Consider the following 14844-nt stretch of genomic DNA (forward strand, 5'->3'; position numbering starts at 1 on the left):
ATGATCTCAGGATCCTGGGATCGAGCCCCGCATCAGGCTCTCTGCTCAGCGGGAAGCCTGCTTCCCCCTCTCTCACTGCCTACTGCTCTGCCTACTTGTGATTTCTCTGTCAAATAAATAAATAAAATCTTAAAAAAAAATCTGAATGGAAATAAAATGACAGAAAGGATGAAAGTAGATGGAGTTAAGTGCAACAAGGGAAGACGAGGAATAGGCCTGGCTGCTCTGTCGGAAGAGTATGTGACTCTCTTGGGGTCATGAGTTTGAGGGGCAGAGATTACTTAATAAAAAAGAAGGAAGAAGGGTTGCCTGGGTGGCTCAGTGGGTTAAAACCTCTGCCTTCGGCTCAGGTCATGATCCCAGGGTTCTGGGATCGAGCCCCACATCGGGCTCTCTGCTCCACGGGGAACCTGCTTCCTCCTCTCTCTCTGCCTTGCCTCTCTGCCTACCTGGGATCTCTGTCAAATAAATAAATAAAATCTTTAAAAAAAAAAAAAAGGAAGAAGAAACGATGTGCACAAGATCAGGAGGGCCGTCTAAAGGAGCACCACAGACGCTTGGTTTCCTAAGACATGAGCAGCAAAAACTGCTTAAAAAAGACTACTGATGGATAAGGGGATTAGCTATTTCCTGTTAGGTTTTAGTACTGGGTTCCCAATGATCTGACCCCAAAGTGAAGGAAATTCAATGAAAAAACTGGCTTCTGATATCAGTATATATTTACTTGTGAGTCTTTTCAAGCACAGCTTTGAAGTCTGATGAGAATCTCAATCTGTACAACCCTGCGATAAGGAGCCGAGCAGTGTGATTCTTCTCAGTTGTGCGAAGGCAAAGACACCAGTCAGGGACAGTACTCTGGTTTCCCGATTACCATCCCAGTACCATGAACTGTCTGTGAAAGGTGGCCTGGTTGTGGAAAAGTACAAAAACTGGCTGTATAAGTAAAATGCAAACGTGTTTGGTTAAATCCACCTCCAATGAAATCAGGAAGATCCACTGTATTTAAGACTTAAGAGTCAAATCACCCTGTATGGAAACAAATTTGAATGCATTGAGGTTTTCTGTTTGGTCTTGTAGGTCTGGAGACAAAGTCTCCTCTTTTCCTTTTATATTTTCCTCATCCTCTTCTTGCAGCGCTGGTTGAAAACAGGGGAGGACCCCATGAGGCTATCCGTGGAATGGGAACCGTAGCTGCTGTCTGAGTCATCAGGGCTCTGGGGGATCCCAGCTTCACTCATCCCGGACATGGGCTCCTCAAAGACATCGCTACCTAGCACACCATGCCCAGAGACATTGCCTTCTTCGCTCTCTTGAGGCTCCATTTTCACATGGGCCAGATTCCAAAGTGGGGAAGCATTGACCTCTGTGCCTAGCAATGGAAGAGAATACAACTGGTAAGCCATGGCTGGAACGCAGCAGAACAAATATTTCACCCAGGGCAGATTCCTAGCCTTTGAGCTCAGACTTTACTTTGACTCTGCCTGGCTGGACAATATGGTTGTTATTCTCTGGTCCAAAAACTACCAACTCTGAATATTTTCTTTTCCACTTCCTCCACCCTCCTTTACCCCACCTCACCCACCTGACATTTGACCTAAACCAGGGAGATAAAGCTACGTAGGTGGAATGATTTGCTGTCTCGTGGCCCAAAGGCAGGCACATCCACAGGCTCTTGTTCAGGGGTTCAGTCCCTTCCCTCCTTTCTTTCTCCTTTCCTCCCTCCTTTCCTTCCTTCCTTCCTCCTTTCTTTCCTTCATTTCTTCCTTCCCTCACGCTGTCCTGTTTTCCTGCCTTTTGCTTGGGTCCCTGGTCCTCTCTCACATTATGAAGTTGTCACTACAAAACCCTGGCAGCCGTTCCCAGACTGCTGAAAACAGACATGGCTTCCAAAACGGCAGCACTCTCTCTTCGGCCCTCCTGTCTCTGTTCTGGAAATGCTGTTTTGTGGTTATTACTTCTTCATGGTAAAAGGCCCTCTGCCCAACAATTTAAAAAATGTGGCCTTTGGTGTGTAGATGTTACTTGTATCACTTGTGCATTGATGAAATGACAATTTATATTTGTGTAGAACTGAGTAGACAAATTTGCAATCTAACTGACTTAAGGATCCTGGTTCCCAAGGTGATCACAGAATCTGTCTGGAAGAAGAGGCCAGTTGCCTCTGACTGGATAGCCCTATTTTAGTCCCTTTCAGCTCCAATCTTTTGGGGGCACTCTAGCAAGGAAGCCCAACTATTCAAACAGCCTTGAGCAATTAGCCTTCCTCCATCTATCTGGAAGCTGTCTTACTAGTACAAGCATCAGGAAAGACAAACACAGCACGCTAAGGGATGAAGGGGTGTCTGCTCACCCAGCTAGATCAGCTAAATTAGCTCCAGTATTCAACAGGAGAACACACACTGCATCTACAGCCTAACTAGGAATTGTTTTAAAGAATGCCTGTAAGGTTGTGCTAGTCCTCCCTTTACTAATTTCAAAGAGAAGAATGTTACTTTATTTAGATCAGTGAGGCTGTGTTTGTTTTTAGACTTGCCATTCTCTGGCCCACCCCCATTTTTTTCTCTCATCTCCAGAGTTTGACTCCAAAATGCAAAAAAGTGCTGAGACGGGCAGATCTCCCAGAATCAGAGTCAGCTGCTTTCTCTTACCTGAAGCCTGTGGCGAAGCCTCGACCTCCAGGTTCGATGGGAAGCGCTCACTCTGAGCCCCGAGGACCCCCATGGGCAGTGACTGGTCTCCAGGAGCAAGGTCAGCCTCCAGTTCCTCACTGACAGGGAAGGTGATGTCGCTTACAGGTTCTTCCTTGATCTTTACAGGTTTGGTGTCCTCTGTGGCCTTCTCAGGATTGACAATCCTTTCATACTCCTCAGATAGTTGCTTACTAATCTGCTGGCAAGCAAGAGTCAGTTTTTCAAAGGCATGTTAAAAGCAAGGTAGATGGTTAGCGTGTGGCATCCCATGGAAAGGCCAACATAATAGGAATGTGCATAAAGCAACCACTGCCAATGGGAAGAATTTTTTTTTTTTTACTTTTTTTTTGAGCATAGTAGACACATGGAAGGAATTTAAGGTGTTGAGTCTGCATTTGTAAATGACAGAGACACGTTAAAAAAAAAGGTGTTTAGCAGAGAGTCTGTGTGTCATTAATTAAAAGTTACATAAAGGTAAAAGAGACTTTGTTAAAGATAAATCAGAATGGGGACAAAAGAGCACATTTTTGGCTGTAAAAATGAACAGCTGACATAGGACCCTACATGGATAATGAAGGGTGTAGGAAATCTGGATCACTTAGCAAAGACTTTTTTGTGGGGTGTTAAAAAAATTCCTTTTCATGTTTTTGATTTGGGGAAACCAAAATAATGAAAAAAAATGACTTGCTGAAGGCCACAAGGGTTGAAGAGATTTGATAATTCTGGCTGTAACCAAAAATGGTATCTCTCCCCCTTATTCTACCCTTGGGTAGTATCACCTCATTCTGATTGGTTTTACCTTTCATAGTGCTTAATGCCACCCAAAATTGTTCTGGTCATGATTTACTTACTTGTTTTTGTTTCCCGCTCAAGAGTGCAAGCTCCGGGAATCTGTCTTATTAACTGCTGTCTCCCACAGTGCCTGACTCACAGTAGGCACTCAGTAACTACTTGTTGAATAAAGCATGCTAACCACATGCTCTCAGACTCCATATTCCTGTCTATAATTTCTTCCAGCAGAAGCGTTATCAATAAATGCGGTCACTCATTGACTAAAGGAGGCCCCAGGGGCTGGCGAGGCCAGCGATGAAGGCAGTGGAACACACCAAGGGCCCTGAGGAGAGCAGACCTGTCCAGTCTGTTCCAAAGACCCCATGCTCTACTCTCTAGGGCAAGTGTGGGATCCCACTGAACACCCCTGGATTACACACATTTACCCGATTCTCCCAGGGTGACCTCACCTGCAACATGTAACTGTGATAGTCCTTGATGCGGTGCTGCCAGAACTTCTGGAGGGAGAGCACGCTGCCAATGCCCACCTCGTGGAATACTTGCTCCATAATGTCAGGGAAAGGAGTCTGTCCCAGCCGGGCTTCTCGATCCACAGCAAAGCGCAGCAACTTGGTAAATTTGAGGCAATACTCATGTGCCACATCAGTGAGAGTCTCTAGGACACTTTCATTAGCGCACTCAAAGCCTGCGTGGGCCAGGATTGTGGCCACTGCCTGGTAGAGGAGCTGCCGGCAGGAGTGCCAGCTGAGTTCAGTCACAGGTTCCCCCTTTCCCCTGAAAGGGGAGACATGGCAGGGTTATTAGTGCTCTTGCAAAGGGGTGAGCTGTCCTGTCTCCCTAGGAGTTTTACAATTTGTCGAACCACTGGCTCAGCTTACTAGGGGGATTCTCTGCAGCTACAGAGCCCAGTTTCATCCTGCCAGGGCGTGTCTCAACAACCCACAGCCCTCTCTGAGCTCCTCCAATTACACAAAGTCTTCATAGGCAATACATGTCTACAATAAACAATATAAAGTGTATCAGATGAATATGAAGTTTCCTTTTACCAACTGCTCAGTTTTGATCACTTTTAGGGTATAATAACCTGTAACAGGATAGCTCAGGTACAGCTCCAGAGTGCTCTAGTTATTCCATCACAACATAGTTTCCTCATCTACTGGATGATACTCAGAGTTTCAGAAATTCACAGTCCCAATTAGGAAAGTCTTACACAACTACAGCACGCCATTTGTAAAACTGGGAAAGCAACTCATTTTTAAAAAAGCAATTTAAAATGTTTAGAGTTTACAAAGCACTTTTATCCTATCCTGTGCACAGAAATGGGTAGTAAGTCCGTATTATGATTCCCGTCTGGCAGGTTTGAGCAACTGAGGTTCAGAGGGGCTGACCTGCCAGAAGTTGTTTTGGTATTATCAGAAGGTGGAGCTTCTGACTTCAGATCCTATGTTCTTCATAATATACCATTTTATCCCTACTCACTATTGTAGAAATCTTAATTTAAGAAAAAGAAAATTCAAAAAGCTGTCTGATCTCCTAAAAATAACTTTTAGTAAACTTCTAATTATTTACTTGTCTCCTGAAAATTCCTATCTTCTGCCTCCCTTTGATGGTCGTAAACAATTAGAAGTTTGATGCAAAACTACAAAATTCTAAATAACACCATCAGTTTAATATGATGGACAATATTATTTTATTAAAGCTAAATTGCCTTCAAAATGTAAACATGGTACTAATCAGTGCAGAACAAGTTTTTTGAAGTTGGCCGTATCTATACAAACATGTGCCATGCCTGTAATGGTACAATTAACCCTGCCATTTCCACTATTTCAAGACTTCAGAACCTTCAGTTATATTGTGCACCAGGACATCATCTGGTTTTCATCTGGCCCAACTGCAACCCTTACATATTAAGTCCGTTTCTGTCTTTTTCTCATTAATTTGGGACAATTAATATAGTAGTAACTACTGCCATCAATAGCAGATGCAATAAGTGTTATACAATTTTACTTATTTTTAATTTTTTAATTTTTGCCAAACATATTTAACCTAAGTCTAATCTTGAGGAAATAATCAGCATATCCAGTGAGTGGGACATTCTACATTCCAAATGACCTGAACTCTTAAAAAAGATTAGTATCATGTTTTTTTAAAAAAAGGAAGGAGGATTAGAAGTTCAGGATTCAAGTCTTAGACTTCCTAATTACCTGAGCAACTTCAACCATGTCAATTACCCTTACCCTCAATTTCCTCATGGAAATATTATTACATGCTTAACAGTGCTGTTGTGAAGATTTTTTTGGAGAAAAGTAAGATACAGCAAAGCCTCGTCTTACCGATAAAAGTCACTCTCTGGGTCACTGTGCCGGATCTGGAATGGCGCATTGGGATTCTTACAATCTAAAGGCAGGAGGTCATCAGGAAGAGGAGGTGACCCAGGGCAAGAGGGAAGAGGTTCGGTCTCTTCAGTCTTTACACCTTCTGTCTGTTGCTGATTCTGGGTCTGAGCTGTGGCAATGAGATTGCGCAGACGTCGGTTGTGCTGGATCAGCTGAATAGTATGGATGGTGAGGCTGCACGGCTCTGAGGGGATGTCCAGCATTGTGGGGGGCTTGGGCTTGTTGGCTGAGGGCTGGTGCAGGGGTGGGTCATGGACTTCCACCAGACGGAATTCCCGTGGAAGCAAGTCAAAGGAACTTCTGTTGGTCTGGCTGGATGAAATTGGTATCTCTCCCCAGTATCTCAACATTTTGGAATAAGAAAGGAAGAGCTTTCAGGTTAAATGTAGTCGTAACCTAAAAGCAGTGTTTTAAAATCTCTAGGATGTAGGCTTGTAGTGAAAAATATGAAGTCTTGCCAGTTATTTATATAAAAAGTAGGCTGTGCAAGACCACTCAGAAAATGTCAGGGTCAGCAACACTGTAGGACCAAAGATGTTCTCCCTGAAGAGATTAAGAGAAATAAAACCATTAGATGCCAGTCATCACAGTCACAAACAATGGCAATTCTTGCTGGACTGAACCCCAGGTGGAATTTGGGTCATTAGTAGACTAAAAGATGCAACAGTATTGGGAGCGCTAGTGTCCATGTTTACCGTCTCATTACTGTAACTATCATCATGCTCAATCCTGAACAATTTGCAAGGCAAGATACTTAAATGAGACCTGGAATATTTCTCTGGGTATCTCGACACATCTGTCCTGAATCAGTAGGAGAAACGGAAGTAGAGTTAAAGACAGGAAGAGGTGGTTCTTAATTCTGTGTGTGTCAGACACAGGCAACCCTTTCCCTGGTCCTGATGGAAAATTTATTGACCAGTAATCTAAATGGTCTTACACATTCAACTTCTGACACATATAGGGGAGAATCTGAGTGATTTCTGCTGCCTCCTAATTAGTATCCTTTACTCCAGTCTCTGCTTGTATATAATCTATTCTCCAGTGCTGCCAGACTTAATCTTGTAAAAAATCAGATCTAATAGCTTCTTGTTGCCTACTGGAAAAAAAGTCAGCCAGAATTCTTGGGCCTCCCATTCATCAAAATCTGCAATCTGGCTTCAACCCACCTTTCCAGATTCATTGCCCATACATCTCTTCAAGTTCAACAAATGTTTTATCAAATGCCAGGCATTATAGAAGGAGACAAAGACCACTGCAAGATCCCTGACCTGAGGTGAGGGAGAGAAATATAAACAACATTCTTTCCATATGGAAGTGTACAGTAAGGAATGTTCTAACCACAGAGACACAGTGGAAGCACAAAGAGGGAGCTTCCTGGAGGAAATCACTACCCTAGTTCTAACAATAGCATACTATTCAATTTCTTGAAAATGTCATGCATTTCCAGTTGACCCTTTAAGTTGTGATCTCTGCTAGAAATGCCCTGCTGCCCACCACATCCTTGGCAGACTTGTATTCACCCTTATGGAAAGTTTAAGTCGCCAGTCTCCCATCACCTCCCCAGTAAATCTCTGTTCTTCATATTCTCACAGCACTTCCCATGTCTCCATCACAGCGTTTATACCTGGATTTAAACTAGGACTTACCTTAATCGAGTTTATTTTCCCATTAACTCCCCCCCACCCCGCATTATGATCTTTGTACCGTGTCTGGTACACCGTATATCTGGCATTTATTGAGTGTTTACTATGTGCCAGGCTTCGCCTTTATTCTTTAATTCAATTTTCCCAATTATCCCATTTTTTTAGATGTGGAAGCTGAGGCCCACGGTCTTGCCCAATGTCACAAATGTGGGAAGGAGAAAACGAAGACAGGTTCCAGAGTCTGCGCTCTTAACCACTACACTATGCAATCTCAATAATTGGTTTCGGGAAACAACAACAACCAAAGAGTTAACAAAGAAACGGATCAACGAAGGGACCCCGCCCCCCCCCAACCCAATCACCCTCTTCCTTAATTTCAACGAAAAGAGCAAGAATAAGCAGCGCAAGTTCAAAGAATGCCCAGGTCCCTCGGGGGCTCCTGGAGTCACCTGCTGCCGGGGGCGGCCGGGAGACGAGGAGGTCTGTACCTAGACCGAAGCAGGGAAGCGCTCCTGTTTACCGCAGCGTCACAGGAGCTGGGGGGGACAACCGTGTGACTCCGAAAGGCCTGAGGCGAGGGTCGCCTTGGGCCCGGAAGGCGGGCTTGTTGATTAGTGGTCCTGGGTCGCCGGAAGCGCTTCTTCTCAATCAAGGTATGCCACAGGAAGTTATTACCAGCGGGTTGCAACCTCTAAAGATGTCCCCGTTCCCATGGAGCCTTGGCGGCCCTTTTCTGTTTTTCCTTCCCGTGATATTCACCTCTTCGTCACGTTTTGGGTGGGAGAGCAACTCCGCTATTGCTGTCCAGAGAAGCTACTGGGAGCTAAGAGAGAGAGAGAGAGAGAGAGAGAGAGAGAGAGAGAGAAGGGGGGGAGCGTGGAGAGGAACTTAGAGACCGAAGGGGGAGGTTTCCCAGGAACAGATTTCGAGCCTGCATCTGACCGAGGATGGCTGACAGTTCCTCTCAGTCCGATCCTCTGGGTTTGCAAGACCTCAGTGACGACTTCAAGAAGCCGACGTTACCGGTGCCCCCGGTTGTGCGGGGCAAGACCCCGGCCTCCAATCCTTCAAACCCTGAGGAGGCGAAGAAGGAAAGGCCCGCGGCGCTGCTAGAGCCCGATTCCGGGGAGCCTGACGTCCCGCCACCGCGGCGGGACAGCGGGGTCACCAGGAGTCCACCGAAGGAGCAGCCGCAGCCCCCCACAGCGGCTCCTTCTCTCGGCGGCCCGGCCCGGGCTCCCCCTTACCGAGAGCCTCCGTGGGGCGGCCCCGCGACAGCCCCCTACAGCCTAGAGACACTCAAGGGTGGTACCATCCTTGGCACCCGTAGCTTGAAAGGGACGAGTAGCTGCCTTTTCGGGAGGCTGTCTAGCTGCGACGTGTGCCTGGAGCACCCTTCGGTGTCCCGGTACCACGCCGTGCTGCAGCACCGGGCGTCCGACCTCGAAGGAGAATGCGACGGCCACGGGCCGGGCTTCTACCTTTACGATCTGGGAAGCACTCACGGCACTTTCCTTAACAAAACTCGCATCCCACCCCGCACCTATTGTCGCGTCCACGTCGGGCACGTTCTTCGCTTTGGAGGTAGCACCCGGCTCTTTCTTCTTCAGGTAAGTAGAAAAACCTAGGATTGCGATCTCTGCAGCGCACAGGGCTGGGTTCCAGAGCTCCTTAAGCTTTCGCCGAGGAAGGCGAGTCTCCCCGTGAGCGATGACAAAAGTGGAGTCTGGCCCCTTTCCAGACCTCTGTATGCATTGCCATACTTCTGAAAGTGACTCCAGCAATGCTGAGCTCTGAAAGAATTCTTTCGCTTGGTTCGTCAGGGACCAGAGGAAGACCGGGAAGCAGAATCCGAGCTGACCGTAACGCAACTGAAAGAACTGCGAAAGCAGCAGCAAATGATGTTGGAGAAGAAGATGTTAGGAGAAGACTCGGACGAGGAGGAAATGGATGCCACCGAAGGGAAGAGAAATACCAGTAGTCAAGATGATGAGATGGGCTGCACCTGGGGAATGGGTAAGAAATTAAAGTTGCTGCCAGAGGTTAATATTTTAAATTCATGACTAGTGGTATCCTTAATTGTTTTCTGTCATACAGCTTTTCATGACTTTTTGAGATAGGTGAGACAAATGCAGTTTGGACATGAGATTATTAAAACCCACTGAGATTTGTTAACTTTTCTGATGTCAAAAAATTGAATTATGGGCCCTATGGATTTCTTTTAATGCGTTTTACAGCGCACTCCCTTGTTCAGAATTCTTCCTCAGCACACAACTAATTTATTTTTACTGTTTGAATATATATATATCTTTACATATATATATATATATATATTTATGTATATGTTTTTATATATATCATATATGTAGTACTGATCTTGATGATCATCACTGGAGGGTATGGGACTATATTCAATCAAATAACATGGAATGTTTAGTATAGGATAGTCACTCAAATTTTTTTTGTACTTTATGTAAATTCCCTGAAATGTGAGATAGCTAATCAGAGAAAGCTTGTCCCTTAGCCAGAGGAATGAATTGAATTTTCCTTAATGCCAGACATTTTGGAAGATGGGTGTTCAGGATCTAGGAATATAAAAAGAAGATGACCTTAATATGTTGTTGGGAAGATTGGATAAATATTACGAAATTACTTTTGTAATGGCAAAACAAAAGCTAGAAGCCATAAGTATGCCAGAGTAAAGGTTCAGAGAAGGGAGTAATCATTGAGGAGTTAGACCTGCACTGTCCAGTATGGTAGCCATTACCCACATGTGGTTATTGGACACTTACAGTATGGCCAGTCCAAACTGACTTGTGTTATAAATGTAACATACGCTCTAGATTTCAAAGACTCAGTGTAAAAAAAGAATGTGAAATGGTCATAATATTTTTATACTGATTACATGATAATAATTTTACCCATTTTTCCTTTTTAATGTGTCTGCTAGAAAATGAAAACCTTCTTTTTTTCAAGATTTTATTTACTTATTTAGAGAGAGAACAGGCATGAGGATGGGGAGGGGCAGAAAGAGAGGGAGGAACAGAATCTCCAGCAGACTCTGCACTGAGCGTGGAATCTGAGAAGGGGCTGGATCCCACAACCCTGAGATATGACCGGAACCAAGATCAGGAGTCAGACTGAGGCACCCAGATGCCCTGAAAATGAAAAACATCATGTATGGCTTTCATTATATTTCTGTTGGGCAACACTGACTTAAAATTTGGGAAGGTTTTTAAGTTTACAAACAGATAGGTCTTGAGGTGGAACTTGAAGGAAAGGAAAATTAGCCCCCAGGAAGCTGAGTGTTGAGAATGGTTTTCAGGGCAGGATTGATTATTTTAATGGAGTGATGATTAGACCCATCTATTTGACAGATACAGTAAATATTAAGAAACTGTATTAGAGACAGAATATTAGACCCAGGTGATCTAGAGCAGAAATGCCAGCCAAGAAGCTTAGATTTTTTTCCATGGACAATGTGGTAGGTGATTTTGTTTTTAAAATATAGTGATGGAGGGAAAACAAACAAACAAACAAAAAAACAAAAAAAAAAAAAGCAGAAAAAAAAAAAAACAAGATGCCATGAAAACAAGTTTTAATTTTTTACACAATTTAGAAAAACTAAAGGTATTTATACTGGTGATTTTGTGTTTGCCCCTTTCTCTCCCACCCCCCACCTTTCTTTTCATTGGTAACTGTATCTTCATGCAGACTGAATGGAAAGTGGCCGTCATTAAGACAGTCTCTTCCCATGTCTGTCTTTTCTTTCTTTTCCATATCCTATAGGAGAAGATGCTGTAGAAGATGAGGCTGAAGAGAACCCCATTGTCTTAGAGTTTCAGCAGGAAAGGGAGGCGTTTTATATAAAGGATCCAAAAAAGGCCCTCCAAGGTTTTTTTGACCGAGAAGGTATGTAAACAGATTCTGATCCTGCCAGTAAAAGGTATCCATAGCAGTGTTGTTTTGTAGATCTTACTTAGAAATGCTGTATTTTATCTACTGTTCTCCTTAGTCAGTTCCTTCCCTTGTGGTCAGTTGCTTCAGGTTTATTTTGAAAGTGTTAAAAGTCTTCCCATGTTGGAAAAAAGGGACTGTTTTTTTTTTCTTTTTTTTTGACTCATCTCATTCTTCTCAAAGGATCCTAGACTTGGGTGGTAGGGAGATTGACCTAACTTTGTAAAATTTTTTGTTTCTAATTCATCTGATCTTTGTAATTTTTTTTTTTAAAGATTTTATTTATTTTTTGACAGACAGAGATCACAAGTAGGCAGAGAGGCAGGCAGAGAGAGAGGGGGAAGCAGGCTCCCTGCTGAGCAGAGAGCCTGATGTGGGGCTTGATCCCAGGACCCTGAGATCATGACCTGAGCCGAAGGCAGAGGCTTAACCTACTGAGCCACCCAGTTGCCCCTGATATTTTGTAATTCTTAACATGGATATTCACTTTATATGATTAAAGAATGTTTCCACAGAGGATCCTTTCAGTAGAGGTGCTTTGAAAGAACATCTCTGTGTGTATATGAATATATATATGAACTGGTTGCATTCTGCATGTAATATTTATGCTTCTAAAAATGAGGCAATTGTGACAAATTAACAGCTTACACCTACAACTTAAATATCTAGCGTGAAATCTGCTGTATAATGGACAAAGCTATTTTTGGAGAGTTGATTGTTTTGATCTGAGTTTGGTTTTCTTTGCCTCAAGTTCATCCTAATTTTTTTTAAAGATTTATTTATTTATTTTAGAAAGAAAGTGAGAGAGCAAGCAGGGGAAAGGTCAGAGGGAGAGAGATTTCCTGAAGCAGACTTCCTGCTGAGCGTGGAGCCCAACATGGGGCTCTATCCCAGGACCTTGAGATCACGACCTGAGCCGAAATCAAGAGTGGGCCATTTAACTGACTAAACCAGCCACCCAGGCTCCCCAAGCTCATCCTAATTTTATTATCAGATGATAATCCCTAGGAAAAAAAGAAGTGAAGTGCTTTGAAATTTAGTGTTCAGTGTAGTATGAGAACTTGATATTCTTACTTAACCTTTCCTCTCTTTTCCCTTTGTCTCAACTAGTAGTTTTCAGATGGTACTAAATTGTTTTGTCTTTCTTCCTCCCACAGGAGAAGAATTAGAATATGAATTTGATGAACAGGGACATAGCACTTGGCTCTGTAGAGTGAGGTATGTTCTGTTCTCATTAATGTCCATTTTGAAAAGTGGTCAGTTCAGGTTATATACAGCAAACCCAAAAAGTGACTTTAACCTTATTTTTAGGCTGTTCTTGAATTTGGGCCTTGATAATTTGGCAGGTGGGGTGGGATGGGTCAGGGGTATAAGGAAAAGATTTGAAGTCTGACCTTGGCAAGATAGAACAAGATGAATGGAGAAATTAAAAAGGCATGTCAAAAAATGACTATTATCACAGCACATTAGTTTTTTTCATGAGAATTGGAGCTTAATACTGTGCTATGATTCCCTTCAAACCAATACAGATTACCTGTAGATGATTCAACTGGAAAACAGCTGGTAGCTGAGGCCATTCATTCAGGAAAGAAAAAAGAAGCAATGATCCAGTGTTCACTGGAAGCTTGTCGAATCCTTGATACTTTGGGATTGCTGCGGCAGGAGGCAGGTATGTGGGAACACTTCTTTTCCTTGAAAGAAAGAGAGAGAGAGAGGGAGGCAGGAAGAGAGAGAAAGAGGGGAGATAGATACAATGAGATGGACAGAGAGAAAGAAGAAAGGAAAATTTAACACAGAAGGCAATAAAATATCTTTTTAGGAGGAAAGTATAAATTGTCTACAATTCTATGAAGTGAAAAGAAAAGATTCCATATCTTAATACCCAAAGGAAGCCATTGCTTTTATTCTCCTAGACATTGTTTTATGAATACAGATGTGTGTTCAGAACTAGATCCTTTAATAAAAAGCAAACACTCATATACAAATGCGTTTATATTACTTATACTCTTTCATACTTAAAATTTTTTTTTTAAAGATTATTTATTTACTTATTTAACAGAGAGAAAGAGAGAAAGAGATCACAAGTAGGCAGAGCAGTAGGCAGAGAGGAAGGGAAGCAGGCTCACTGCTGAGCAGAGAGCCAGATGCGGGGCTCGATCCCAGGACCCCGGGATCATGACCCGAGCCCAAGGCAGAGGCTTTAACCCACTGAGCCACCCAGGCGCCCCCATACTTAAATTTTTAATGTAAGAATTTATCATGGATATTATCTGTGTGATTGCATTAAATTTATCCCATTTAAAAAACCTGTCTGGGGGCGCCTGGGTGGCTCAGTGGGTTAAAGCCTCTGCCTTGGGCTCGGGTCATGATCCCGGGGTCCTGGGATCGAGCCCCGCATCTGGCTCTCTGCTCTGCAGGGGAGCCTGCTTCCTCCTCTCTCTCTCTCTGCCTACCTGTGATCTCTCTCTGTCAAATAAATAAAAACAAAACAAAACAAAAAAAACCTGTCTGGTTATATCATCATTTATTGATAAAGGCTTATGCTATATTTTTGTTTATTCTAAAATTAGTTTTTATTATTGCAAAGAAACTTATGTATAGTTTAAAACTACCAAAGGCTTATTACAAAATATACCTGTTCCTTGCCCTGCTCCTCCTCATTCTTCAACCTTAGAAGGAAGGCTTTTTAACTCTTTCAGTTACTCCTTTTGGCATTTAAAAATATCCATATTTCTGGGGCACCTGGGTGGCTCAGTGGGTTAAGCCTCTGCCTTCGGCTCAGGTCCTGATCTCAGGGTCCTAGGATCGAGCCCCACGTTGGGCTCCCTGCTCAGCTTGCTCCCCATTCTCTCTGCCTGCCTCTCTGCCTACTTGTGATCTCTGTCTGTCAAATAAATAAATAAAATCTTAAAAAAAATCCATATTTCCAAAAAGGAAGAGTATACTACTTTGAGTTATTTATTTTATTTTTGTTCATGTATTTATTTTTATTTAAATTCAATTAATAACATATAATGTATTTTTAGTTTCAGAAGTAAAGGTCAGTGATCCATCAGTCTTATATAATACCCAGTGTTCATTACATTCTGTGCCCTCATTAATGTCGACCCAGTTACCCTATCCCCCTAACCCTTCCCCTCAGCAACCTTCAGTTTGTTTCCTATGGTTAGGATTCTCTAATGGTTTGTTTCCCTCTCTGATTTTGTCATTTTATTTTTTCCTCTCTTTCCCTGTGCTCCTCTGTTTTGTTTCTTGAATTCCACATATGAGTGAGATCATATGATAATTGTCTTTCTCTGATTGACTTATTTCACTTAGCATAATACCCTCTAGTTCCATCCATGTCATTGCAAATAGCAAGATTTC

The 14844-nt window shown here is 43.1% G+C and overlaps 2 protein-coding genes across 7 annotated transcripts in view; one reads left to right on the forward strand and one right to left on the reverse strand.

The window, feature by feature from the left end:
- Positions 1-701: 701 nt before the first annotated feature.
- On the reverse strand, positions 702-8188 carry SUPT7L (SPT7 like, STAGA complex subunit gamma). Of its 6 annotated transcripts, none has more exons than XM_047744756.1 (6): positions 8010-8188; positions 7045-7146; positions 5816-6421; positions 3932-4256; positions 2649-2889; positions 702-1369 (listed from the first exon to the last, which is right to left on the reverse strand). In XM_047744756.1, exons 3-6 carry the CDS (start codon positions 6226-6228, stop codon positions 1107-1109), a joined length of 1242 nt encoding a protein of 413 aa, XP_047600712.1. In that variant the 5' UTR covers positions 6229-6421; positions 7045-7146; positions 8010-8188; the 3' UTR covers positions 702-1106. The 6 variants fall into 6 exon arrangements, with proteins under 6 accessions (XP_047600712.1, XP_047600711.1, XP_047600710.1 ...); XM_047744755.1 differs by having other exon boundaries at positions 7971-8188; XM_047744754.1 differs by lacking the exon at positions 7045-7146.
- Positions 8189-8288: 100 nt separating this feature from the next.
- Positions 8289-14844, forward strand: part of SLC4A1AP (solute carrier family 4 member 1 adaptor protein) — a 33454-nt gene continuing 26898 nt past the window's right edge. The window contains exons 1-5 of the mRNA XM_047744751.1: positions 8289-9131; positions 9345-9537; positions 11311-11433; positions 12636-12696; positions 13008-13147. Of these exons, the coding sequence (XP_047600707.1) occupies positions 8469-9131; positions 9345-9537; positions 11311-11433; positions 12636-12696; positions 13008-13147 (1180 nt within the window). The 5' untranslated portion in view covers positions 8289-8468. The remainder of the gene's footprint in view (positions 9132-9344; positions 9538-11310; positions 11434-12635; positions 12697-13007; positions 13148-14844) is intronic.

Source organism: Lutra lutra, chromosome 9, assembly GCF_902655055.1.
Source record: "Lutra lutra chromosome 9, mLutLut1.2, whole genome shotgun sequence".
NCBI lineage: Eukaryota > Metazoa > Chordata > Mammalia > Carnivora > Mustelidae > Lutra > Lutra lutra.